This window comes from Vicugna pacos, chromosome 7 (genome assembly GCF_048564905.1).
Source record: "Vicugna pacos chromosome 7, VicPac4, whole genome shotgun sequence".
NCBI lineage: Eukaryota > Metazoa > Chordata > Mammalia > Artiodactyla > Camelidae > Vicugna > Vicugna pacos.
The window spans coordinates 84,410,879-84,438,112 of NC_132993.1; the positions used below are offsets into that span (position 1 = coordinate 84,410,879).

At 53.7% G+C, this 27,234-nt stretch overlaps 1 protein-coding gene across 3 annotated transcripts in view; it reads left to right on the top strand.

The window, feature by feature from the left end:
- The first annotated feature begins 807 nt into the window (after positions 1 to 807).
- ADCY1 (adenylate cyclase 1) overlaps positions 808 to 27,234 on the top strand; it is a 110,942-nt gene continuing 84,515 nt past the window's right edge. For 2 of the 3 annotated variants that reach the window (XM_072965301.1, XM_072965302.1), the window contains exons 1-2: positions 888 to 1,554; positions 16,586 to 16,735. In XM_072965301.1, coding sequence (XP_072821402.1) covers positions 904 to 1,554; positions 16,586 to 16,735 — 801 coding nt within the window. In that variant the 5' untranslated portion in view covers positions 888 to 903. Of the gene's footprint in view, positions 1,555 to 16,585; positions 16,736 to 27,234 lie in introns of all 3 variants that reach the window. The other variant, XM_072965300.1, reaches the window with a different exon arrangement.

The following is a 27,234-nucleotide window of genomic DNA, read 5'->3' on the forward strand; positions in this document are numbered from 1 at the left end:
TAGAGCGAACTTCAGCACCCCTTCTTTTATCTCCTGCCCGATCTCTGCATCAACAGCTTCACACCCGCTTCCTTGGACACTTCACTCCAAGACTCTAACCAGGCTCCTTCGGCACCCCGGGTGGCCCTGGCCACATGCCCTGGGGCCCGGAACACTGGCTGGGGGCTCTGCTTGTCCGACCTTACCACCGTCACTGCTCCCAGACCCCTGCACTCGCACACAGGGTTTGTAGGAACCAGGGCAGGACTTGCCTACAGCCCACCGAGTGGAGGGTCTCACGTTCGGAGGGGCTAGGGGGACGGAGACGCCTCCTTCCCGTCCCCGGGGGTCCCTGGGCACGGCTTCACCTTGCAAGGCCCAGGCTAACGGTCCACAGAGAAGCCTGGGCTACGCTTTGGGTTCCTTTAGAATAAAGAAGCTTGCTTTCATTTGGAGGGCACACATTTGACAGGGTAAGCCCTTCCCCCAGGGAAAGGGAAACAGCGCAGAATCTCAGCATTTTTCAACTCCAAGAGGAGGCACTGTGGGGTGCACGGCGCACCACGGGGGGAAACCGAGGCTGGGAGGGGCCAGGTGGGCGCCTAAGGTCACGCGGGCCCTCTGGCGGCTGGGGGCGCGGGCTGCGGGGTTGAGGTGCAGGCCGGGGCGCGAGCGCGGGCCTTGCGCGCCCAGGCCCGCGGCTCCGAGCTCGGCTGTTGCAGCGCAGTCACCGGAGGACGGCGGCCGGGGGGCGGGCGGCGCCAGTGCGCAGGCGCGGCAGGCGGGAGGGGACGCGTTCGGGGCGCGCGCGCGCGCGGGGCAGCCGGCGCCCCAGCTCGGCCCGCCGCGCCCCGGCGCCTCGCCGCCCGCCCGCCCGCCCGGCGCCCCGGCCGGCGAGGGGCGCGCCTGCTGCATGGCGCTGGGATGGCGGGGGCGCCGCGCGGCGGAGGCGGCGGCGGAGGCGGAGGCGGAGGCGGCGAGGGCGAGTCTGGGGGCGCCGAGCGGGCGGCGGGGCCGGGCGGCCGGCGCGGGCTGCGGGCGTGCGACGACGAGTTCGCGTGCCCCGAGCTGGAGGCGCTGTTCCGGGGCTACACGCTGCGGCTGGAGCAGGCGGCCACGCTGAAGGCGCTGGCGGTGCTCAGCCTGCTGGCGGGCGCGCTGGCCCTGGCCGAGCTGCTGGGCGCGCCGGGCCCCGCGCCCGGCCTGGCCAAGGGCTCGCACCCCGTGCACTGCGTGCTCTTCCTGGCGCTGCTCGTGGTCACCAACGTCCGCTCGCTGCAGGTGCCCCAGCTGCAGCAGGTCGGCCAGCTCGCGCTGCTCTTCAGCCTCACCTTCGCACTGCTCTGCTGTCCCTTCGCGCTCGGCGGCCCCGCCGGGGCTCACGCCGGGGCGGCAGCGGTGCCGGCAGCAGCCGACCAGGGCGTCTGGCAGCTCCTTTTGGTCACCTTCGTGTCCTATGCCCTGCTGCCCGTGCGCAGCCTGCTGGCCATCGGCTTCGGGGTCGTGGTGGCCGCCTCGCACTTGCTGGTCACGGCTACCTTGGTCCCCGCCAAGCGCCCACGCCTCTGGAGGACGGTAAGTGCCGCCGCGCGCCCCCGAGCGGGTCTGGGACACACCTGCCCGGGAGGGACTGGGAACGCTGGGAGAAGGGCACACATCTGCCGATTGGGCAGGTGGGGAAACTGAGACCCCGAATTGGAACGGGGACGTTCAAGGTCACTCAGAGAACTGGGGACACCTTGGGGGCTGGCACCCTGGGGCCAGACTCTTTTCCGAGTTACAGTTCACAAAGCGCCCCTGCATGTAGAGTGTAGAGACCGGAGACTAGCGTGGGGAGGGCAAGTATTGGCCCAAGGTCAGGCAGCTGGTGAGCGGCCAAGTCGGCCGGGAGCTCGGGTCGCTGCTCTCTGGCTGCACCCATCCCCGCAGGAGGGACGAAAAGTAGGCGCGGGGAGCTGGCCCCAGACAGGCAGGGTTCCTACTGGCTGTGCGCACAGCCGCGGGCTCCTCTCCCGTGCGCCTGGAGCGCGAGCAGGGCTCGCAGAGTCGCCTTCCCAGCCCTGCGGCCACGAGGGATGTGGGGAGGGGGCAAGGTCTTTGGCTTTCTCCAGCAGCTCTGGCGCCGAGTGTGGACCTATCTGGGGTCCAGAGGGACAGGGTTTGCCAAGGTTGCACAGGGCTCTGGTCCCTGCTGCCGGCTCTGCTGCAGCCAGACCCAGGCTCGCAGCGCCTGAACTTTGTTACTGTCTTGGGCTGGGCGGGCAAGACCGTAGTGAGGACGCCCATGTGGTGCTTGCTGCTGGCTCCTTGTCCCAGCCCAAGAACCCCAGAGGTCTGAGGCAAATGTCTTTCCGTGTGGGGTTTTTGGATCTTCTCCGTGCAGCCCAGCCCATCCCACCTGGGCTTGGAGAGCCCTGAGGGAGGGTTTTGTTCCTGCCTCTGGCTGGCTGCATTTTGGCAGGAGGGTGGTGGGAATCTGATGGTGTAGGGGAGCCCATCTAGGGAGAGAAAGGCAGCAGATGGAGGAGATGAGGAGACGGGGTGGGGGGAGCTGGACAGAGCAAGCTTTGGGAAGAACAACTGCGGGGGATGATGGGAGTCAGACAGCTGGGGCCCACCACCCAAGGACCAAGGGAGGTGCTCCGAGACAGTGATGCCCAGGGTGCACACAGTGAGGGGCCATGGGACACAGGATAGACACTATGGTGGACCTACATTTCAGGATCCAGAGAGGCCAGTGTGGGCGGAGGGCTGGGAGGGCAGGAGGAGGGAGTATGTGGAGTGGAGCTGGCGGAGAGGGACTGGGAAGGTTGGGGGAAGGGAGAAACAGAAGTAGGGTGAAGGCTGGCGACCCAGAGGAGGCAGAGACAAAGGCAGAAGAAAGGGAGAAGGGTCCGAGGGCTGGGTGTTCCCTGGGAGGGGAGGATGGGCAGGGAGGGGGAAGAGAAGGGGGGTGAGTTCAGTTCTGGACTGTTCTCCAGCAGGCTTCCTGCCTTGCATCCTATGGGCATCGAGTGGGGCTGTTTGACCTTCTCAAGAGGCACTCCTGTACCTCCCCTGCCACAGCCCTCCCTTGTGTTGTGTGTTTGGCCCCTCCAGCAAGGATAACTCCCCTGCTAGGACCAGAAGCGGGGCCCAGTCAGCTTCAGTAGGGGAGGAGGCCTGAGCTGGGCAGGCCTGGGTTGGGATCTTTGAGTTCTGTGCACCAGGGGTTCATACATCTGCTTCAGTGAAGGGCTGTCTTCTCCTTTTTAAATAAGTGACGGTCTACATAGCCTGTAGTCATTCCTTTTAGAGAATTGACAAGATTGAGAGGGAGAGAGGGAGGGTCTGTAAAGGTGCAGGGGCACTGAGAGCCCCACCCCCTACCCCTTTCCCAGGAGAAGATGGGCTCCTGTGTTCTAGGGAGGAAGGGAGCCCATCCGAGGAGCATGGATCCTTAGGGAGCAGACATCTGGGTTTCACTGCTGCTGGCTGTGACTGCCTGGCAATGCAGACCCGCCTCAAGTTTCCCCACCTGTCTAAAGAGCATGGAAGCTCCCCTGGAGGGCTGTGTGAAATGTCTGTACTGGAAAATCACATATTCGAAGTCTTGTGCCACTTCTAAATTGCTTCGGCTTCTTTTGAATGTTCATATTTTAAGCCCACAAGTCCGTACAGGTGGTGGTGATACTGACAGATAGATGGAGATGGATACCGAGAGACGTATGGTGATCAGACTGTGTGTTGCCCCTGGGATTCTCCCTTCCAATTTGGAAATTCTGGGAGTCTGTGAAATCCGCCTTTAGTGAGCTGAGACTTGGGACTTGAGGCTGGTGGAGGAGGTGGCACCCACGTTTACGAAGCACGTTCGTTGCTTCTCACGCTTCGCCGCCTGCCATCCTGCAGCGCGCACACCTGCTGACAGCGCCGCTCCCTCAGGATGGAATTCAATTCAGAGCAGGCAGAAGCCCTGCAGGGAACAGGGTAGAGGCCCAAAAGAGGCTGAAGAGAGGCTGGATGGGCGAGGCAGTCTGTGCTGGGGGGTTGTCTTTGCTGCATACATGCAGTGTGTCATATGCTTGCTGGAGAAAGTGTGCTCAGTTTACGTGTGGGCTCCCAGGGCCTCTGTCCCCCTGCAGGGAGGCTCTGGGGTTTCCTGCAGCCATCCTGTGCTGCTGTGGTATACAGGGCTCTGGGGACGCAGCCGTGTGCTTTGGGGCTCTGTAGAGCCCAGGCCAGCCCAAATGATGGGAGGACAGGGAGGACTGGGTACCTGACTGCACAGCTGAAATTCGGGGGGCTGGTGCTCCACCCTTCCCTGAGAGGCTGTGCTCGCTGCTGCTTTCAAAACTCTAGAGCAGAAGGAGTTCAGGGGAAATGGCCTGATTTCCACCTGGCTTGGCACAGAGGAGGAGCCACATAAATACTGACCAGACTGAGTCCCTTCTCCCAGCCCTGTGCTTTCAGGGCCCCCTGGTTATACCTCAGCTGCACACTGTTACCGACTTTTATTTAACTGAGCGACTTGTGAGAACTGAAGGCGCATTATTCAAGAACACCAAAGGCCTGCTCAGAGCCAGCAGCTGTGGCCAGGCTGGAGAGCACGGCGAAGGGGGTGGGGTCCGGGGTGGGGTGATGAGGGTCAGTGTAACAGGCTGGGGGTCCTGGGGCTTCGAGGAGGGGAGTGGGAGATGCCAGACTTGTGGATTGCTGACTTACAGAGCCTTGAGGGGCGGGGCTTGGTGAGGAGGTGACTGTGTTAGGGATGGGGCAGGGGAGTGGTGGGGAAATCTAGTCAGGTGAGTGCTTGCAAACGTCACTGCTGGGGAGTGATGGTGGGGGAGGAGGGGTATCTCTGAAGAAGGGCAGCTGGCTCTATGTGCCTGCCCCACCCCTGGTGCCCTGCCCCCAGGTGCCCGCCCCCTCGGCGCCCGGCCCCCTCAGGTGCCTCTCGCCAGCGCAGAGCCTCCTCCCTATGCCTCCTCTCTTGCTGGCTTCTCGGCCAGGGTCAGTCAAGATTGCTGTATTTTTTCAGAGGGCAGATAGTGAAGGATCACTGCCGTGTGCAGTTTGCAGCACAGCTTGGTTGCCTGTCAGTGTAAAAGGAATGTGTTTAGTGCCCGACCAGTTCTGAACCACAGAAAGGGTAATGGAAAACCATGGCTGTCCCCAGGGAAGTGGGAGCTGACCAGAATTCCCCCGTGACCCTCCAATTTGGTCTGAGTTCTTGATGAGACCTCAAACGCTGGCGGGTAGAGCAATTAACCTCCCTCCAGAATCACCAGTAGCCCTGGGCCCTCACGTGTGGCTGCCCACGGGCGTGGACCCCTGCCTCCTGCCCCCACCCGCAGGGTCTCCTCCTTCAAGGCAGAGCCTCTGGGGATTCTGTCAGGACCTGTGCTCCTCCCTCAGCCCAGCCCCTCCTTAGGCTGAGCCCTTCCCCCGCTGGCCCCCTTCCCCACTGGCTGGCCCTCTGCCCCTCCCCCTCCGTGGCCTCTGCTGCCCTGCCCCACAGCTGGCCCCTCACCCTGGGGGGGCCCTTTTCTCCGACTGGGCGCTTTCCCAGGCAGGGCCCCTCTCCTGCTGCCCCTCCTCCCGCCTCCTGACTCTTCCCCCTCACTGATACCTCCCTCTCCCTCCTCTGCCCCATGGGTCCTGTCACTTGTTTGCCCACCTGCTTGTGTGTCCACCTGCCTGGCTGACCCAGTGCTGCCCTGGCTGGGGGCAGGAGCAGGGAGGGAGACAGGTAGATCCTCCTGGTGTAAGCTTGTCCTCGGCTGGACGCTCTTCTTCCAGACCTCTTGTCGCGGGGCAGGGCTCAGCCCCCACAGCCCCTGCTCTTACTGCCCCCGGCTTCCCATCCCCCTGCCCATTACAGCCCAGCTGCTCTCTGAGCCTCAGGCGGAGTCCGGTGCATCCTCCTGGTACACATCCAGTGGGCATCCCTCCTCATTCCCCAGAACCTACACCCCCAGCCCCCTTGTCTGATGATGGGTGGTTCCCTCCCTGCATCCTGGTCCATTTGCATCACAGCGCGGGTCCTCCCAACAGGGCAGCCAGCTCTAACTTGAAGAAGCATTCAGAACTGCCCCCGCCAGGGCAGCAGGAATTAGGGTGATGAGTTCAAGTACAGAGTAACTCTATCAGGGTCCAGCTTCTCCTCTGCTTTCTGGGAGCACAGCCGCCTCTGACGGATGAATGGGCCTTGGTGCTCACGTGGCAGCCCTATGGGGCCCGTGGTACTGTGTGCCCAGCTTGGGGGTTGTCAGATGTTGTACTGTGGACAAGGAGAATGACTGGCGGTATGTGGGACCTGGCCCTTCAGCCATCCCTTCTGCTTGACCTCTCTTCCTGGGCACTGTCCTCCTGGCACCCTTCTCGGCACTGCCTATAAATCCAGGTGAGACTGCACTCCTTGGAGGGTGTCTCCCACCTCTGCACTGGCAGCCTCGTGCGCATCTGAGCCAGGCGTCTGCTCTGAGACATGCTGCCCCTGCTGGGAGAGCTTGGTGGTGAGCATGGGGCGGGGGGGGGGGGGCTCACTGAGAGCCTTGTGCTAGTGTGATGTGCTGGAGGGATGGCCTTCTCTGAGACTGGTTAACGTGTTTTTCTTGGTGCCTTTTGCCTGATTTCCTTATGGGAGAAACACTCTTGTCAAGAGAACGCGTTGCCCTCCTGAATCAACCCTGGCCAAAGGGATCTGACACGCGTGCTCTTTGAACTTGTTTTGCAAGGTGGCTGCTTTCCCAAACCCACGTGCCCTGCTGCAGGGATGCGAAACTCAGGGAGCACATTTGGGGAGTCACTGGTTTAGCCTACAGATTTGGAAATCTCTCTGGCACTTTATTTTAAAGCAGATCTTTACTTGCAGATATCACACTCTTTCCTGGACACTCACCTTGTCCCTGGGGGACCCTATGCAATGAGACCCATTTCTACAATCCAGTTTGTTCAAGGGTCAGGAATGGGTAGTGAGGTGAGAGCCTCTTTGTGGCTGGAGTTGGCGTCCAGGTGTCTAAAGGTGAACGGAGGTGGTGAAACACTGTACGTGCTGTGGATGGGCGGGTGGGGAATGCCGGGCACGGGGTTCTGCGGCTGGCTGGCTTGGAGTGGGTGCTGCGCCCCAGCAGGTGGGGTGAGCCAGGCCCCAACACCAGGACGTCCCCTTGATGAAGGTGCTGAGGGTTACACAGCACCATGCCCAGGCATCTGCCCCTAACTAGGTGTGGCGACCACAGCCCGGCGGTCCTCATCCTCAGGGCTTGCAAATGCAATGGCAGGAGCTCAAAAGAGCCCATTAGAATCTTTTTAAAAAATACTCTGTTTTTATTTTATTTTTATTATGGAGAATTCAAACACACACAAGAGCAGAGGGACCAGCTCTTGGGTACAAACCCTCGGCTCCAACAGTTATCAGCATTCTGCTCTTTTTTCAAAAGATGCTGATCCTAAAACACTTTCATTAATTCGAAAACGGAGAGCTAACAAGCAATTATGTTAATTTAACAACACACTTGTGAGCGATATTGAAAAGCCAGCTCCGCTTTAAAAAAAAATGACAGGAGCACCACCCAGCCTGCTGTGACCGCGCAGAAGCAGGAACACACGGGTCCCACTCTGAGCGCCTGCGGGGAGGAGGTGAGAGGGACCCAGTGGGTCTTAGGGCCTGGCCCACGGCCCAAAGGCACAGAGGCTTTGCAAGGTGGGGTGTGGAGGGTGGGGGTGCGATGATGGACCAAATGGATGTGCCCAGTGAGGTGCGGGACAGTTTCCGTTGGCGGCAGTTGCTTTCTTGTCTTGTGGCCACAGTGCCCTCTGTGACAGTGAGAAGGACGTCTTCGGAGCCAGACCCTTGTGTCTACACACTTGCACTCCTCTGCAGGAAAGGCTGTGTGCCCTGTGCTGGGGACAGTCTGGACGGCGACAGGTTGAAAATGGAACAAGTCCAGCAAAGAAGTTGGAGTAATAAAAGGGGATCTTGGCATTGTGGAGCGGGGGTCAGGAGGCTGCCGAGTGAAAGGAGGAAACCCTTGCAGGCAGAGGCAATAGTGAGAGGGAGCAGTGCCGAGGGGACAGCGTGGTCTCCCCCGAGCTGAGGCCGGGGAGTTTGCATGTGTGTGCATGCACGCATGTGTGCACTGCGCCCTGCGCACAGGGTGAGAGCAGTGACCACAGGGAGTATGAGAGCAGTGACCCTGGGCGTGGGTACCGTGAGCATGGAGGTGTGAGAGCAGGGATCAGGGGTTTGGGTGCAGTGATCATGGGGGATGTGGGGGATGCTGTTCCTATCATCTGCTGATACTTGAACTGGTTTCTCAATTGCCATGAACTTAGAAAAATTTTTCTTTGGTGTGTGTCATTTCCTCTTATGAAGGACCCCTCTGAGGACACCAGGGGCTCTCTAGGAGAACACACTTGCCTGTTTAACTACCCAGGTTGAAATCCGAAGTGTCTGCCCTTCCTTCCTGAGGCGCTGTGGGGGAGGAGAGGGGGGTCTCCCTGCAGCCCCTAGGGATGGGGCGGGGTCCACTAGGTGATCCAGGTCTGACCCCAGGCCTGCTTAGCTTCTTAAGTTTTCATATGCTTGGGGCTGACCAAGCGCCCTGCGGAGGAGCCTTTGAGGGAAGCCCAGCAGAATTCCACTGGGGGACAGAGGGTGGGGGGGTGCTCACATGCGCTTCGGCATCAAAGGGATGCTTGACTCTGTCTCTTAGTCCCTCCTTGTTCTGGGATGGCCCTTTCCCACTGGAGGAAAGAAGGGAGCTCCAGGGGCTGGGGTCTTAGGGGCGAGGCTCGGGCCCTGTGTCTACCCTGGACTTGGTCACCTTTCTGGGGATGTGGGGGATCTTAGGCCAGGTGAGATTATGCCCCACCCGCCTGAGCCCCATGGAATTAAAGCTAGCATGGGGTCTCCTTTAGGGAGGGGGTGCAATGCATTGCACACTCCCAGATCCACTTGGGGACCAGGGTCCTGAGCAGCCCCTTGGCTGAGGCCATGAGAGCCCCATGGTTCTGGGCCATCATCCCCAGGGAAAGGAGCCCCAGGCTGGGTGGGGTCCTGCTGGTCACCCATCACAACTTTAGGGGCCCCTGTGCCAGCCCTGGCCTGGCCTTGGAGCCCAGAAGCTCATGGTCAGGCTCTGGAGGATGGAGTTTCTTCAGGATCGCAGCCTGGCCACACCGAAGAGGTGTCCATTTGGCCTGTGTCCAGTGCTGGGGGTCCCCCAGGAGTAGGGGGCACTTGGAGATTCCCCACCTGAGAGGACGTCCCCTGAAGGGCGCTGGGATGTGGTACAGGTCTTTCCCAGGCCAAGTGACAGTTTCCCACTTGGGGCCTCAGGTACCCGGGCACAGTCCCCGTGTGTGCTGACTGTGGCCCATAGTGGGCCCAGGCGCTCCCTCAGAAGAAATCTCTGGCTCACCTGGGCTAGGAGAGATGAGCGCTGCTCTCGATCCTGCCCCCCATCCCGTGCCCTGGGCCCTGGCCGTGGGCAATTCTTCCTCGGCTGGCTTCTAACTCACCTGGCCCAGGTCCTAGGCACCGTCCTGGAGCCTTCGTGGAGAGCCCGCGTGTTGACCTGCTTCTGTTTCTTTCCCGTGCTGAGCAGTGAGTGATGCACGTGTCCCTGTGGGTCCTCTGGGAGTGCAGCCTCTCCTGAGGAGGGCTCAGGATCCTATTGCTGCTCCAGGTGTGGCAGGTGATGCCTGCAGATGCTGCCTCCCCCCACAACTCCCAGTCCTGCAGCCTGTGGTCACCCCATCTCTGAGAAGCTCACGGTGACCCCAGGCCTATCTCCCCTGTCGTTTCTTCACAGCCCGTGGTAAGCCACGTGGCCTCCGTCTTCTGTGCACCTCCTGCCATGCCGTGAGTTCAGAGGGCTTCAAGGGGAGAATTAAAATCCTGAACCCTGGGGAAAAACTCTGGGGTGCCTGGCTTGGATCAGTAGATGCGCTGGGCATGTGAGGAAGCTCTAGTCTGGGAAGACGTGGGGAAACACCCAGTCCCGATGGGTAGCATCAAGGTGGGAGAGCCCTGGGGGCTCCCAGGGTGGGGTGAGAGGTGGTTGGCAGACGTCCCCACCCAGTCTTCCTGAAGTGTCCTCTCCCCTCAGTGATCCTGTCTCAGGAATCCCTTTGGTTTTCCTGGGGTAGGGGGCAGCTCTCAGCTCCCGGGAGTGGGTGGGTTTCCTGCTGGATGAAGGGTCTGCAGGTGGTCGGAAGGTGGAGTGGAGGGGGAATATGTGCTTTCTTTGTGAGGTTAGCTCACAAATTTCCTAACTGCGGTTAACTAGTTATCCTCGTGCTGAGCGGGACAGGTTTGCAGCTAATAGAGATGGGGAGGTGAGTTATGGGGAGACAGGCAGAGCTGCTTCCCCCTGAGTGGGGCTCTGGAGGCTGCAAGGAGCCCGTGAGGGATGCAGGGCTGGGGGCAGGGCAGTGGGGACATGGGGAGCACCTCCTTTGGGTGGCAGTGAGGGAGACACAACTTGGGAAGGGCACTGACCACACATATGGCAGGTGTGTGTGTGTGTGTGTGTGAGAGAGAGAGAGAGAGAGACCCAGGACCCTGGCACATAAGGACCAACTGGTCAGTCATCTCGACAAACCAACACACTGGCTCTTTTATGCCCCCCAGGGACTCCCCATTCATGTTTGTAATCTAACCCCGAAGATGAGAGAAAGGAAGCTAAGATGATGAGAAAACCTCAGCAGGGGGTGTCTGTTTCTCTCCATGATAGTTTTCTCTTAAGGGCCTCTGACTTCACAGCCTATGGTTGTCCAGTGAGTTAATAGCCAGCTGGGAACGGCTGGTTGAGAAGCCATGTCACTGCAGACATCAGGACATACTGCCTCTTCTGTGCCTTTATTGTTCGTGGTAAAGCTAGAGTCCCTCCCTCCTGCTCATCTGATGATGGATCTGAGAGCTGGGACACAGTCTTATCAGCTCTCATCTGAGGCGGCCTGGAGAGAGGTTGGGGAGTGCAGGTAGCAGCGCCGCTGTCTGCCTCAGAGTCTTCCCTCCGCCCCTTTCCAGCAGTGTGACCAGGCTGGGCCGCCTCACCACCCGTGCACCCTCAGTTATTCATTCAACCAACACCAGGGCACCTGCTACAGCACAAGAGGCTCTCTTCCAGTCTCCCAGATCTGTCACTGGACCTGACAGGCTGAGGCCCCTCTTGAGGGGCAGACAGGCAGGGAAGATGATAAGTGAGTTAAGAATATAATGTATTGGAAGACAGAAACTGCTAAAAACAACAAGAAGAGATTTGCAAATACTAACAACTATATATAAGGTAGATAAAAAGCAAATTTCTTCTGCAGGGCACGGAAAACTGTATTCAGTATTTTGTAATAACCTATAATGAAAAAATATGAAAAGGAATATATGTGTGTGTATGTATGACTAAAACGTTATGCTGTATGCCAGAAATTGACACATTGTAACTGACTGTACTTCAATTTTTAAAAATACAAAAAGAATAAGGAGAAAGAACTGGAACTGGCTGGCAGGAGAATCTTTAAAGTACAGGTGGGAGTGTGTGCATTTTTTGACACGGTGGTCAGATAAGCTGGTGAGAAGGTGACAGTTGAGTGGTGCTCCTAGAGGTCGCGGGGGTGAGCGGGTGCCATACTGGGGAAAGGGTTCCTGCCCAGAGGCCCCAAGCAGAGGAGGCCAGGCCGGGGGACACAAGGAGCGTAGGATGTAGGGGCATCAGGGCTAGGCCACAGAGGGCTCTGGGCCCAGGGGGACTCCGGGCCAGGAGGCTAAGGCAGAGGACAGAGCCATCTGACCTTGGCTGCTCAGTTCAGGAGATCCTGGGAGAACAGGGGAGGCACTGTCAGCAGCCAGGCGGCGGCTGGCACTGGGGGTGGCCAGGTGCCCCATCTGTTGAGTAGGGGCTGGTAGGATTTGCTGATGGTGGAGATGAGTCCATGGCCTGTGCATTTTCCAGGGGCCTGGTCAGCAGAAGTGGGAGAGGCTGCTGGGGTGAGTGTTGGGGGTGACCAGGGGTTCCACCAGGGCCTGTGCCATGGTGGGTTGAGCAGACCCCCAGCTGGAGACATGCATGGGCTGTGGAGGGGCGCAGCTGGCTGGGTGAAGCTGAAAGTGTTGATTTGGGGTCTTTGACACAGGGATGGAGTTCCAAGTTGAGCGTGGATGAGACACCAGGAGGGGTGATGTTTGGGGTGGAGAGGGGTGCAGGTGTGAGGCTGGGGAAGGGGCCCAGGGCAGGGGAGCTGGTGGTCCTGAGCAGGGTAGGCTGGGCTCAGGATGTGAAGGTGGCCCTGACCTGGTCACAGATTGCCCAGAGCAGCCATGGAAGGGCAAGCAGGCTGGGGTAGGGCCAAGGCCAGGGGCAGGGTCGGGGAGGGTGAGTCTTTTCTAGGAGTTCTGCTGGAAAGGGGAGGAAAATGGGAAGGTCTGGGAAAGGAAGAGGAGTCAAGAGAAGGATCTCATTTTCAAGGGAAAGAAATAGTCATACATCGGCTGCTGAGGGTGAAAGTAGAGAGTGGCAGGTCCCAGCTGTGGGCGAGAGGGGAGCCCTGCTGGTGAAGGAGCGGGACTGGCTGGGATGGCTAGAGGGAGGTCCCCGAGGGAGGAAGGGCAGACGACGATGACTTCCTTATGACTGGAGGATGTGCGCTCGTGGGAGACGGCTCTGGGGGTGTGTCCTCTGCCGGTGCCGGGCATGTGCATGGAGCTGGCTTTGACCAGGTTGGAATTTCCAGAGTGTGAGAAAGGCAGGGGGCTGTCCTGTTGGGCCGTGGAGTTTCAGCTGGAAAAGGAAGCCTTCAAAGGGTGGGGAAGGTGTAGGATTGGGGTCCAGGCAGGGCCCAGGCCTCCAGGGAAGCATGGGTTGCAAGGAGGTCCTTGGGGGCCTTGTATGCTGAGGCCAGGTGTGTGTGGGGGAGGTACCCCGAGGCCAGGAGTGCAGAGCAGGTACAGGGAGGCCAGTATGTGGGGCTCCTGGCTGTGTACTGCCCTCTGCAGCTGGGGCCCCAAACTTCCTCAGCGTTCCCATGTCTGTAGAGTGGGGTTTCTGGGCGGGGGTGGTGAGAACCTGTCACTTCCAGGAGGCCCTGTGGCCACATGCTCAGCCTCCACCCCAACACACCCTTCCCCGAGCTCAGAACCCTCTCAGCCTGTTTCCCCCATCACCTCTCCTGCTGCCAGTGTGAACCAGCACCCTCTCCGGGTCACACCTGCCGGCTGGTGGCCTCTAGGCGGATTTTCTCTGCTTTGTCATCCTTGTCACTGATTACTGATTAGGTAGCCAGTCGTGAAACCTCCCTGTGCCCCGTGGCTTGTCCCTGCCATGTGCCCATCACTGTGGCTCCTGATTGCGGGGAGGCGGTGAATGAAGGAGGGAGGCAGGTGTGCAGGCAGCTTTGCTGTCATGTGGGTGGCCTCTTCATCTGCCTTCCTGGGGGGAAGGTCAGAGCGGTGCCTGGAAGCACCCTGGGTGTACTAATGTGAAGGCAGAGCACCAGGCAGGGGAGGAACCATCCCCTACCAACTCCCGGATCTCTGCTCCTGCCTCACCCTACCCACCAGGCTTGCACTGTGGAGCAGGCCTGGGGCTGCTCTCCATGTGAGCAGCTCAGACGGTGCTGACGGGGCAGCCAGGTACTCGGTGAGCACCCAGCGGGGCTTCGGTCTCCCTGAGGGATTACATGGCCGGAGTAAAGGGAAGGTGTGATGAAGGTGGGTATAGTGGAGGTGACAAGCTGGGACTCCCAGTGACCCAGCCTGCCGCTACTCTGCTACTGATTTTTCCCAAACTGTCCAGCCTCTACTGGCCCTTCTGCCTCCCAGCCCATGTCTCACCTCTCTGCCCAGACCTTAGTGGGGACCCCTACTTCCCCTTGTTTCTGCCACAAGCCAGCTGAGGCCTTGCTTTCTGGAAAAGCCATGTCTGCCAGGCCCAAGAGGGTGGCCTGTGGCATCCTGCACCCTGTGCTGAGCCGACCCTGGGCGCCTGGCCCCTCAGTTGGACTCTTTGTCCTCTATCTGACTGTGTCCCCCACCTGACAGTGACAGCTGGGCTCCACCGCAGGGGTCTGCGGAAGCTGTGGGGGCACCGGGCTGGGAGGGCATCTCAGGAGAGGTTACTGCTGCATCCAGGGAGGGTGTCCTGTGTGTTGTATGTTCTGTGTGTTCAAACCTTAAGCTGAGGCTGGGAGGGGCCATGACGATGCCACGAGTGATGAAGGGTCTACTGGGAGGGAAGCGCGTTTTGTGCAAAGACTCACTATTGTTTGAATTTTTAGAAATGCATCTACTGCTGTGCCTGTGGGTGTTTTAAACACTCTCGATGCACATTTAAATATTGACTCTACCAAACTGCAGTTTATTGTTTCATAGATGCCAGTCTTCCTGTCGCCACCAGACAACTGCCTTCATAAACAGATCGGCATGAGCTGATCCCAAAATACAGCAGATGTTCCTTTGGACACAGAAAACATGTCTGATGCAGGGGCTCAGCACAGCTCCCCTAGGTGCAGCCAGCGCTGGCCACGCGTGCCTGGCCAGAGGCTGGTACAGGCACCAGAAGAGCATTTGTGTTCCAGCCCTGCACCCGATTCAAGCACAGATGTCCCAGCTGGGGGGACAGTCAGACCTGGAGACGTTCAGGGTCACAGTGAAGGTGATCAGGGTCACTTGGAGATGTCCTGGGTCACATGGAGATGGTCAGGTCACGTGGAGATGTCCAGGGTCACAAGGAGACGTCCAGGTCATGTGGAGATGTTCAGTCACATGGAGATGATCAAGTCACAATGAGGTCTTCAGGGTGACAGTGAGCACCGTTTTTATAGGACTTTGGTCCACTCTCCTGTCTCCTCAGAATGGCCGTCCCTCGACCTGGGTGGCAGAGGTAGGATTCATGAGGCGATCTGCGGCAGAATATTTTTGCATATTTGCATATTTGTGAGACTGTGTGTGATGTAGGGATGTGCACAGCCTCTCTGGCAGGTGTGCGTGAGATGGAGCAGCCCTGGCTGAGCTTTCTGGGGAACTCACCCCCTACTGGGGGGTTTAGGGAGATGACCATTGTGAGCTGCGATCCTGCAGATTCGAGTCCCTTGGCCTCGCTCCCTGTCACCTCCTGTGAACAGCTCTCATGTCTCTAGACGGTCATCACTGCCAACTGCAACCTCCTGGGTCTTTTCTCTCCTCGTCCTGCCGCTCACCCTGTTAAGGCCACCTTGCCCATCGCTGCCTGGACTCTGCCCAAGGACTGCTCTGTTTGCCCTGTGCAATCGGGTGTGGCTGACAGTCCTGGGTGGGGCGTGCTTCCAGTTAATCCACGAGGAGCAGTGTCCCTTGGAACCTGCAGGAAATGCTGGAGTTTAATCAGGCACAAAATCATCCATTTTGCAGCAGCTGAGAGGCAGCGGTTTTGTGCAGTGGTTGTAAACACCGCAGCCCCACCGGGAGGTGGGCGGGGGTTCTCTCTGTCTTTCTGTTAGCAGTCTGGGGGCCCCGGGGGGATGTGCTGGGTCTCCCAGCCCACAAAAGGCACTCCTTTCTTGTGGCCGTAAGAGGTAGGGACAGACCAGCTGCGGAGGACCGGTGGGGAAGTGGGGTCTGATCCTCCCCCAGGCCTGCCACTCTGTGCAGCGCGACCAGGGGCGAGTGGGTCCTCTGTCCGTGTAAAGTCCCCCAGGCTCGGTCCTGGGCGGTCTGGACTGGACTGGAGTTGAGGCAGGTGGAAGCAGGAAGCAGTAAATGCTGCTGCTCTCAGACCTGCATCTTCACTCACGCATCCTTTCCTGGTCGAGCAAGTCCCAGCCTCTGAGTCTGGGCCTCGGCTGCCCTGGAGTGGGTCCTTCTCAGCCGCGCCCGTCTCTCGCTTGTCCATCGACGTGGCCTGAAAACCCAGGGGCACTGGGAGAGGCTCTGGACACATTTTTACCTTCATGCATATATCACAGGGGTTCACTTCATACCAAAATGCCGTTCTTTCTTTCTCTCTGTTTTTAATCAACCCTCCTTCACAGCTTCTCTCCAGATGTAGCCTTTGTGGAAATAATCACTGTCTTCATGTTTAGTTTCTAGGGTAATTCCGAGGGCTGTGGGAACAAAGTGCCACCGACTGGGTGGCTTACACAGTTGACGCTGACTTTTCACAGTTCTGGAGGCTGGTTTCTCCTGAGGCCTCTCTCCTTGGTGTGTAGACGGCCGTCTTCTCTCTGGGTCCTCATGGTCGTCCCTCTGTGCCTGTCTGCGTTGTAATCCTCTTTTATAAGGACACCAGTCGTGTCGGACCAGGGCCCACCCTCATGGCCTCATTTTAACTTGATTACATCCTAAAAGACCCTCTCTCCAAATACAGGCACACTCTGATAGATTGGGGGTCAGGACTTCCATGTGAATTTTGGGGGCACAGCCCTTGTATCCTTGCAGATTATTCCATTACGTGACAAGCTTGTAGCCCCTGCATAGGGTGAGGGGGTGAGGTTGCTTCCCTGGCCCTTGGCCATGTGAAACCAAGCGGCTTTGCACCGTGGGTCTGGCTGGCGTGGTTCTATTATGGGCTGGTTGTCGGGGGACTCCTAGGAGCCTCTGCGGAGTGGGGACCCCTGCGCCCAGCACTCTGCATTGTTCTCTCCCCTCCAGCTCGGCGCCAACGCCCTGCTCTTCCTCAGTGTGAACATGTACGGGGTCTTTGTGAGGATCCTGGCTGAGCGCTCCCAGAGGAAGGCCTTCCTGCAGGCCCGGAACTGCATTGAGGACCGGCTGAGGCTGGAGGATGAGAATGAGAAGCAGGTCAGTGCGCGGGGGGGGGGGGGGGTCTCGCCCAGGGGGTCGTGGGGAGCACGGGGGGCGGGGAGCATGGAGCCGGCGCAGCCTTCTGCCCGCAGGGCACTGGGAGTGGGGCCAGCCTGGCCTGCCTGGGAGTTGGGTGGGGAACCTCAGGCCCCCGTTGGCCCCCCTGCCTCTGTGGGCCAGCCCCTTGGTGGTTTGGAGGAGACAGGACAGCAGCAGCACCCTGGAAAGGGAGGCGGAAGAACCATCGCCCTCCGTCATCCCTGGGTTTTCCCTGTTGGTGACTCGAGGTGCGGGCGGTGGAGGAGACACACTCAGGCGGAGGGAGAGGAGAGCTGGGGAGCTGGCACTGAGGGTTTGGTGCCTCTGGGAGGGGCTGAGCTGCTAGGAAGAGACAGTCACCTGGGCAGCCCTACACCTGCAGCTTGGCTTGAGGCCGCAGGGCACCCCGCCTGCTGGTGCAGAGCACTGTCCCCTCCAGTCTGAAGGGCACGGGCTTGGAGGGAGCCGGGCTGGGTTCCTCCCACCCCCAGCTACTGTCAGCTGCATGTCCCGGGCTCACCATTCTCTCAGCATTTTTCCTCATCCGCTGTCCTGGGGCCAGGAGGATGGTACGAGAGCCCTGGGCGAGGTTTTTAACCGGTAGAACCCGGAATCCTGTGCTTTACCGGAGTGCTGATGGTGGAGGCTTGTTTTCCTGTGGTGGACGGACGGGATCAGTTTATAAGAGATGCTATTTTTACTGTAAATACAAGGCATTAAGTACTTGACCATACCTTTAAAAAAATGCACACATACATTTCCATTTATAGGTATTACCATAATACCTAGTGTTTACAGTAACAGCCGGATATCATTTAGAAATAGATGGCATATGTGTATATTTAGATCATGTGTGTGGGTCTGTGGGTGGCTTGGTCTGTGGGTGGCTTTGTGGGGGAGGTATGTGTCTGGGTGGATAGGTGCTCACATTTCATGTGCAAGTGTGTGTTGTGTGGCACATGCATGCGGGGATGTGTTTGTATGTACCACGTGTGTATGCTTGTGGACAGGTGGGGTAAATGTACATGAGTGTGTGCATGTCTCTGTGTACACGTGTGGATTTGAATTCATGTGGACTGTGTCTGTCTCTGCATACGTGTATGCATGTGTGTGTGCTGTGGGGTTGTGCATATGTGCATACGTGTGTGTGTGGGTGTGTATGGATAAGTGTGCATGCACACATGTGCACGAGCGTAAAGAGCACGTCTTCTGGGGCTGTGCCCTGAGCATTTTCCCAGACCAGCACCATCAGCAGGGATGGGGGTACTCCGGTGCTCAGAGGTGCTTGAACTTGCTGTCCTTACCTTTATCACCTCTGCGAGATCCCAGAAGTGGCTCTTCAGGGTCCTCGCCCCTTAAATACATCACCTGAAGTACTGGACAAATCAATCTTAGGGCTGTGCTTGTGTGTTTCTGAATCTTCCTTTGCTTTCCCGCTATTTTCCCTCCTCTCCATCTCCTTTCAAGTCTCTTCCTTTCCTACTTCCTCTGATTTTGTCTGTTTCCATTTCTTTGGCTGCCACTCCTACAGACGACATAGCTTCCAGCCTTAAAATAGTTTGAATGCTTGGTGCGCCCTCTGTCACCCAGGGTGGGTCCCATCTGTCGATGCCAGTGGTGATGGCGGGGATGCTGGCTGTGACGCGGCCACCATCGCGTGCCTGCAGGCAGAGGCTCTGCAAGCACGAGCCTCTCTTCCCCTGAGCCCGTGTCCCTGCCCTGGGAATGCAGCAGCCAAGCAAGCACTCCTGCTCTCACGAAGCAGCTGCGAGCCCAGCGTTGGCTGCCATACGTGTGTCATTTCATGCGTGGCCCGCGATCAAGGGCGCATCTTCTCAGCCCCGCAGCCGAGGAAGCCCAGACTTAGGGAGGCTTAGGACACACGCCTGAGTTCTAATCACAGACCTGATGTTCTTAAGGAGGAAATGTGCAAAATGGGAAATGTCACCCAATCCCATCAACCCAGCTGAATGCTCTGGGTTTTCAAGTTTTCATCTTTAGACACGTTCTTTTCCCACATCATTGTTGTTTTGATGTAGACGTAGATTTATTTTTAATTTCTGATTTTTATTTGTTTATTATTGAAGTACAGTCAATTACAATGTGTCGATTTCTGGTGTACAGCACAGTGTCCCAGTCATGCGTATGCATACATATATTCGTTTTCATATTCTTTTTCATTAAAGGTTATTACAAGATATTGAATATAGTTCCACGTGCTATGCAGAAGGACATTTTTTCAATCTGTTTTTACACATAGTGCCTAACATTTGCAAATCTCAAACTCCCAAATTTATCCTTTTCTAGCCTCCTTTCCCCTGGTAACCATAAGATTGTTTACTAAGTCTGCGAGTCTGTTTCTGTCTTGTAGATGACTTCATTAGTGTCCTCTTTTCTTTTTCTTCTTTTTTTATAGATTCTGCATATGGGTGATATATGGTATTTTTCTTTCTCTTTCTGGCTTACTTCACTTTTTGCTGTTTGTTCTGTTCTTTTTCTTCTTGGGGTTCAGAATTTTTCTTTTGTTTTATCTTGGTTACTTTTCGGTTCCTTTGACTGCAGTGTATGTTTTTGACTTGTGGTTACCCTGTTTTTCAGGTGTATTAACTCATTACTGTATCTGTTTGCTTTAAACTGATAGCCCTATAACATATCTTAAAAAGAATGAAAAAAAGAAAAGAAATCTATATTTTCTTGTTCCCCTCTCCCAGCTTTAAGGATTTTGATGTCCTCTTTTACATCTTCATGTTTATTCTGTTGTAATTCATTGTAGTTATCACCTTTCCAATCATGGCTTTCCCCTTTCTGTAGCGTCCTGCGTCTTTTCTATTCAGAGTACACCTGTCAATATTTCTTTCAGCATAGGTTTAGTATTGCTGAATTCTTTTACTTTTTGCTTATCTGTGAAATTCCTCATCTCTCCTTCTGCTCTAAAGGATAACCTTGCTGGATAGAGCATCCTAGGGTGCAGCTTTTCTCATTCATGCCACTCCCTTCTGGCCTGCAATGTTTGTGTAGGGAAATCAGCTGAGAGCCTTATGGGGGTTCCCTTGTAACTAACTCTTCATTTTTCTCTTGCTGCTTTTAGAATCATCCCTTTATCTTTAACCTTGGCCATCTTAATTAGAATATGTCTTGGTGTAGGTCTGTTTGGGTTCTTATTGTTAGAGACCCTCTGGGCTTCCTGTACTTGGGTATCTGATTCCCTCTTTAGGTTTGGGAAGTTCTCAGTCATGATTTCTTCAAATACCTTTTCGATCCCCTTTGCCTTTCTTCTTCTGGGACCCCTATCATGTGTAGGTTGGGATGCTTTATATTATATTATACAGGCCCCTTGTATTGCTTTCATTAGTTTTCACCTGCTTTTCTGTCTGTTGTTCTGATCAGGTGACTTCTGTTATCCTGTCTTCTAAGTCACTTTTCTGCTCCTCTGCGTTATCTAGTCTGCTTTTGACTGCTTTTAGCTTGGCTCTTATCTCAGCCATTGAGTTTTCTGTTTTTAATTGGCTCTCCATTATAGTTTTTATTTCCTTTTGATAGTATTCTGCATTTTTATCTATAGTCCCTCTCACTTCCCTCAGTGCTCTGATCACTCTCTTTTTGAAGTCATGATCTAGCAGACTGTCGAGTCTATTTCATTGATTGTTCTTTGAGGGAATTTCTCTTGCTCTTTTAATTGGGAGTGGTTCCTCTGCTTCTTCACTTGACTTCTGTCTCTCTCACTGTGGCTTACGGGGTATCAGTTATCTACTGTGGTCCTGAAGGGCCGTTTTTGTGTGTTCTGTTTTGTTTTTAAAGAGGATGCATTCCTGTGTAGAATGTGCGCCTCTACTAATTTTGTTGCGAAGTCTGTTTTTAGTACGTATGTTTGCCGTATCTTTCTTCCACCTGTGTTGCCTGTTATCCCTTTGACTGGGGCTGTGGCTGTTGTTGTGGTGATCAGAGCCTGCCCTCGATGTTGAGTGGGGCCTCCTTTTTGTTCTGTGTTTGTCACAGCCCTGACAGGGGCCTGGTCTGTTCCCCTTTTGTTGGAATTGAGGCTTCCAGACCCATTTCTGAGCTGCGGTGTGTGGTAGGCAGGGTGGGAGCACTTCAAATACTCTGCTGATTCTGCCCTTGTCCCTGCTTTAGTCACAGGAATGTCAGTGCTCTGCCCTGGTGTCCCCCAGGTTCTCCGCCCTCAGAGCTGCCAGTGCAGACCCACCAACTTCTGGGTCACACACCTGGATTGTGGTGCACTATTGGGGTAGCGCCATCCCTGGTGCCCAGTGAGGCTCCTGCACTTGCCCTCGCTGTGTGAACTCTGCTCATTCACCTTAGAGGCCTGCACTGGTAGAACCCCAGCCCTGCGGTGATTGTGTGGTTGTGCCACCAAGTCAGAGCTGTCCCCAGTGCCACATCCGTGCATGGTAGGCAGGCCCACTGAAGGGCCCCACCTGCCCTCGCCCCCACTGTGTGCCAGATCCCTGCACCTTGCTTGTTTGTCTTGGAGTCGTGGGTCCACAAACGCACCCGCGGAGCCAAACAGTCCCCTCTGCCTCGGGCTGTAAACAACTCTCAGTCCCGCCTATGAAGTTGTGGGGCCCCTGGGTACAGATTCGGGCTTGAACCCCGCCTTTACCTGGGAGCTGCACCTCTCCTCCCGAGAACATGCCAGTGATGGTGCCACAGGCATGTGGAGACAAAGGCTACGGCCCAGCTGCGTTGCGCCCCTACCCACAGTGCACACCAGCAGTGTTCCTTTTTTCCTTCTTTTTTTGGGGTGGGGTAGGGGGCCCAGGCTATCCTGTTCTGTATACACACCCAGCCACGGCGTACAGCACGCTGGATCCAGCCCCTCAGGCTGTCTCTGCCCACTTAGCCCCAGCCCTCCACTGGGCTCGGGCGGCCGGTCCCATTCCACCTGTGCCGGCTCACTCCTAGGGCTGGGGATCGCAGGGATCCTCTGTGCCGGTTTCTCTCAGTTCTGTCGGCCAAGAGGCTGCTGTGTACTCCTCGGAACCTCGGAGGGTCCCCCTCCATCCCCACTGACCTCTCCTTTGGAGTGGGGGTCGTCCCAGCGTAAGAGCACCGTTCCTCCTTTGCTCCTCCCTCCCCGAGGAATAGGTCCCACACTAATTTCCTTTTTTTTTCTGCTTTTTTTTTTCCTCCTCCTACCAGCTATGTGAGGAATTTTGTCTTCTGAAGAAGGTGATATCTTGTCAAAGTTTGGCAGGTGTTCTGGGTGGATGGGTGGGTCCGTGGATTTCTCTCTTGGTGTGTTCATGGGAGAGAGCGAGCTCAGAGCATCCTTCTACTCCACCATCTTGGCCGTTCCTCCTCCCCTTATGTCTCTCAGTATTTGTTTCATATGATTAGGGGCTTCTATATTGAGTGCATGTGTTAATGAGTGTAATAATACTCTTCTTGTATTCCTCCTTTGATCATTATGTAGTCCTTTGTCTTTCTTTATGGCCTTTGTTCTAAAGTCTGTTTTGTCTGACATGAATACTCCTACCCCTACTTTGTTGTCATTTCTATTTGCATGAAAAATCTTTTTCAATCCTGTCACTTTCAATCTATGTGTGTCCTTCACCCTAAGGTGGGTGTCTTATAGGCAGCATATTGTAGGCTCTTGTTTTATTAGCCAATCTGCCACTCTGTGTCTTTTGATTGGAGCATGTAATCCATTGACATTTATGGCAATTATTGATAGATGTGTGTTTACTGCCATTTTAAACTTTGTTTTCCAGTTGATTTTGTATTTCTTTGTTCCTTTCTTTTTCCTTTTGTTCTTTATTTTGTGGGTTGATGATTTTCTTTTGTATTAGCTTGATGTCTTTCCCTTTTTTACTTGCTTTTTTTTGTGACTCTATTGTATGCTTTTGACTTGTGGTTACCCTGTTTTTCAAGTATGTTAACCCATTACTATATCTATTTGCTGTAGACTGGTAAGCATATAGTCTCAAACACATCCTAGAAAGAAAGAAAAAAAATCTACATTTTCTTGCTCTCCTCTCCCACATTTTACGATTTTGATTGTCCTCTTTTACATCTTCATGTTTATTCCCTTGCTGTTCATTTTAGTTATCACATTTCTAATTGTGGTTTTCTCTTTTCTACAGATTCCTGCTTTTATATTTGGAGAAAAACTTACTATATTTCTTTTAGGATAGGTTTAACATTGGCGTATTCTTTTCGTTTTTGCTTGTCTGTGAAATTCTTTCTCTCTCCTTGCACTCTAAAGGATATTCTTGCTTGGTAGAGTATCTTAGGTTGCAAGTTTTTCTCTTTCAGGACTTCACATGTATCTTGCCACTCCCTTCTGGCCAGCAGTGGTTCTGTAGAGAAATCAACTGATAGCCTTATGGGATTTCCTTTATAACTAACTCTTTGTTGTTCTCTTGCTGCCTATAGAATCTTTATCTTTAACTTTGGCCCTCTTATTTATAATATGTCGTGGTGTAGATCTGTTTGGGTTCTTCTTGTTTGGGACCCTCTGTGTTTCCTGCACTTGGATATCTATTTCCTTCTTTAGGTTTGGGAAATTTTTAGTCATGATTTCTTCAAATACTTTTTTGATCCACTTTTTTATTTCTTCTCCTTCTGGGACCGCTATTAGGTATAGATTGTCACATTTTATATTATCTCATAGGTCCCTTACATTATTTTCATTTGCTTTTCTGCTGTTCTGATGGGGTGATTTTCATTATCCTGTCTTCTAAATCACTGATTCATTCTTCTGCATCATGTAAGGCTGCTATTGACTGCCCTTAGCTCAGCTTTTATCTCAGCAATTGAGTTTTCTGGTTTTAATTGGCTCCTCTTTATAGTTTTTTTTTTTACAGTATCTTTCATTTCTATCAATAGCCTCTCTTATTTCCTTCAGTGCTTTTATCATGTCCTCTTTGAACTCCGAATCTAGTAGACTGTGGAGGTCTATTTTATTGTTCATGCTTCCAGGGGACTTCTCTTGTTCTTTTAATTGGGAGTGGTTCCTCTGCTTCTTCCTTTTTAAAATATTTCTCCTTGACTATGACTTTAGGTGTAACAGTTATCTACTGTGGTGTTGAAGGGCTGTTTGTTTTGTTTTGTTTTGTTTTTATGTGGGAGCATCCCTGTGTAGACAGTGTGCATCTCATATTTTTGTCACAAGGGCTGTTTAAGTACGGGTGGCTGCCAGGTCTTTCCTCCCTGTGTGCTGGCTCTTATTCCCTTGATTGGGAGTATGGTTGGTGCTGTGGTGACCAGAGCCTGCCCTGGTTGTTGAGCAGGGACTCCTCTTTGTTTGGTGGTTGGCACAGCCCTGACAGGGGCCAGGTCGCTTCCCTGTTGTTGGAATAGAGGCTTTCAGGCCCATTTCTGAGCTGTGGTTTGTGGCAGGAGGGGGCACTTCCACTGGAAGAAGATGTCCACTGGTGAGTGCCTTCTGTGGTGTCGTCTGTCACTCATCATGCAGGCTTACAAAGTGTACTTTGTTGTCTCTGCTCTTGTCCTCCCCTTAGCCACAGGAATGTCAGCAATCTGCCCTAGTGTCCCCCAGGTTTTGCACCACAGAGCCATTCATGCTGATCCACTGGTGTCAGGCACCAGGACCCACTGCAGTGCTATGTGGTCATGCACCTGGATCCACTGTGAGCCACAGAGTTAGCCCAGAACCCAGTCTTGCATCTGTGAATGCAGGCCCACTGTTAATGCCAGACCCACCCAGCTGCATGCCAGTATTCCACTTGTTTGTCTCAGAGGCGTGTCACAAAGTCACCAGTAGAGCAAATTTGCCACCAGCGCTTGGGGCTAGAATCAAATCTCAGCCCTGCTTGTGAAGTCTTGAGAGCCCTGAGAATCGATTCTGTTTTCAGCCCCACCTCTGCCTGGAAGCTGAGCGCCAGGGATTGTGGCCCTTCAGAGCAATCCGAGAAGACTGCTCCGTGTGAACCACTTTGCAAGAACACATGCCAACGTGGTTCTGAGCAACGCCCCCTGGACTAGTGGAGATGGCTGCTATGTCTGGGCTGTGTTGCACCCCTCCCCTCAATGAGCACCAGCAGTGGTGCTTTCTATGGGGGACCCAGGCTGTTAGGCGCACACTCCCAGCCTCAGCCCACACCGCACTGCGGCCCCCTAAGGCTGCCTCTATGCAGTCAGCTCCAGTCCTCTCCTGGGGTTTGTCTACGGAAGCCCAAACTCCAGCACCCAGTCCTGGCCTGTCCCTTCCAGCTCACAGCTCACGTTAGGGGTTGCCAGGGCCCTCTTTGCTGGTCTCTCTCAGTCTGTCTGCCAAGCTTCTGCTGATTTCTCCTCTGAGCCTCTAAGGTTCCCTTTCTGCAGCAGCTGACCTCCCTGCTGGAGAGGGGACTTCTCAGGGTGAGGCCACTTTTCCTCCTTTACTGCTCCCTCTCGGTGGGACAGATCCCATATCAATTTCTTTTTCCTTTTTTTTTTTTAATCTCCTACTTCTGCCCATTTTTGGATTGGGTTTTTTTGTTTTTTGTTTTTTTGTTTTTTTGGTTGTTGTTATTGACCTGACCTGTGTAAGCTGCTTGTATATTTTGGAAATTAATCCCTTGTCAGTTGCATTATTTGCAAATATTTTGTCCCATTCTGTCGATGGTCTTTTCATTTTGTTTGTGGTTTCCTTTCTTGTGCAAAAGCTCTTAAGTTTAATGAGGTCCCATTTACTTTTGTTTTTATTTCCATTACTCTAGGAGATGGATCCAAAAAATCTATTGCTGTGATTTATGTCAAGGAGTCTTCTGCCTATGTTTTCCTCTAAGAGTTATAATATCCCATCTTACATTTAGGTCTTTAATTCATTTTGAGGTTTTTTTTTTTAATATGATGTTAGAGAATGTTCCAGTTTCATTCTTTTATGTGTAGCTGTCCAGTTTTCTTGGCGCCACTCATTGAATGGACCGTATTTTCTCCATTATATATTTTTGCCCCCTTCACCGTAGATTAATTGACCGTAAGTGTGCAGGTTTATTTCTGGGCTCTCTATCCTGTTCCATTGATCTGTATGTTTGTTTTTGTGCCAGTGCCACACTGTTTTGATTACTGTAACTTTGTAATATAGTCTGAAGTTAGGGAGCCTGATTCATTCAGCTCCATTCTTCTTTCTCCAGATTGTTTTGGCTCTTCGGGGTCTGTTGTGTTTCCATACAAATTTAAAAATTTTTTTCCAGTTCTATGAAAAATGCCATGGGTAATTTGATAGGGATTACATTGAATTGGTAGATTGCCTTGGGTACTAAGGCCATTTTAACAATACTAATGATTCTTCCAATTGAAGAACATGTTATATCTTCCCATCTGTTTGTGTTGTCTTCAGTTTCATTCATCAGTGTGTTACAGTTTTTGGAGTACAGGACTTCTGCCTCTATATTCCTAGGTATTTTGTTCTTTTTGATGAGATGGTAAATGAAATTTCCTCCTAAATTTCACTTTCTGATATTTTGTTGTTAGTGTATAGAAATGCAGCAGATTTCTCTGTATTAATTTTTTATCCTGCAACTTTACCAAATTCATTGATGAGCTCTAGTAGTTTTCTGAGCATTTTTAGGATTTTCTATGTAAGTATCATGTCATCTACAAATGGTGACAGTTTTACTGCTTCTTTTCCAGTTTGGATTCCTTTTACTTCTTTTTGTTTTCCAGTTGCTATGGCTAGGAATTCCAAAACTGTTGAATAGAAGCAGCAAGAGAGGGCATCCTTGTCTTGTTCCTGATCTTAGAGGAAGTACTTTCAGTTTTTCTCCATTGAGTTTGTTGTTAGCTTTGGATGTGTCATATATGACTTTTATTATGTTGAGTTTTGTTCCCTCTGTGCCCACTTTCTGAAGAGTTTTTATCATAAATGAATGTTGAATTTTGTGAAGAGCTTTTTCTGCATCTATTGAGATGATCATATGATTTTTATTCTTCAATTTGTTACTGTGGTGTATCACACTGATTGATATGTGGATATTGAAAAGCCCTTGCATTCCTGGAATAAATCCCACTTGATCGTGGTGTATGATCCTTTTAATGTACTGTTGGAGTCTGTTTGCTAGTATTTTGTTGAGTTTTGCATCTATGTTATCAGTGATACTGGCCTGTAATTTTCTTTTTTAGTGATCTGTCTGGTTTTGGTATCAGGGTGATGGTGGCTTTATAGAATGTGTTTGGAAGTGTTCCTTTCTCTGCAATTTTTTGGAAGAGTTTCAGAAGGATAGGTGTTAACTCTTCTCAAAATGTTTGGTAGAATTTACTTGTGAAGCCATCTGTTCCTGGACTTTAATTTGGGGGAATTTTAAAATTACTGATTCAATTTCAGTACTGGTTTTTGCTCTGTTTATATTTTCTGTTTCTTCCTAGTTCAGGCTTGGGAGATTGTAGCTTTCTAAGAACGTGTCCATTTCTTCCAGGTTGTACGTTTTATTGGCATATAGTTGAAAATGGTCTTTGCATTTCTGTGGTGTCAGTTGTAACTTTTTCTTTTT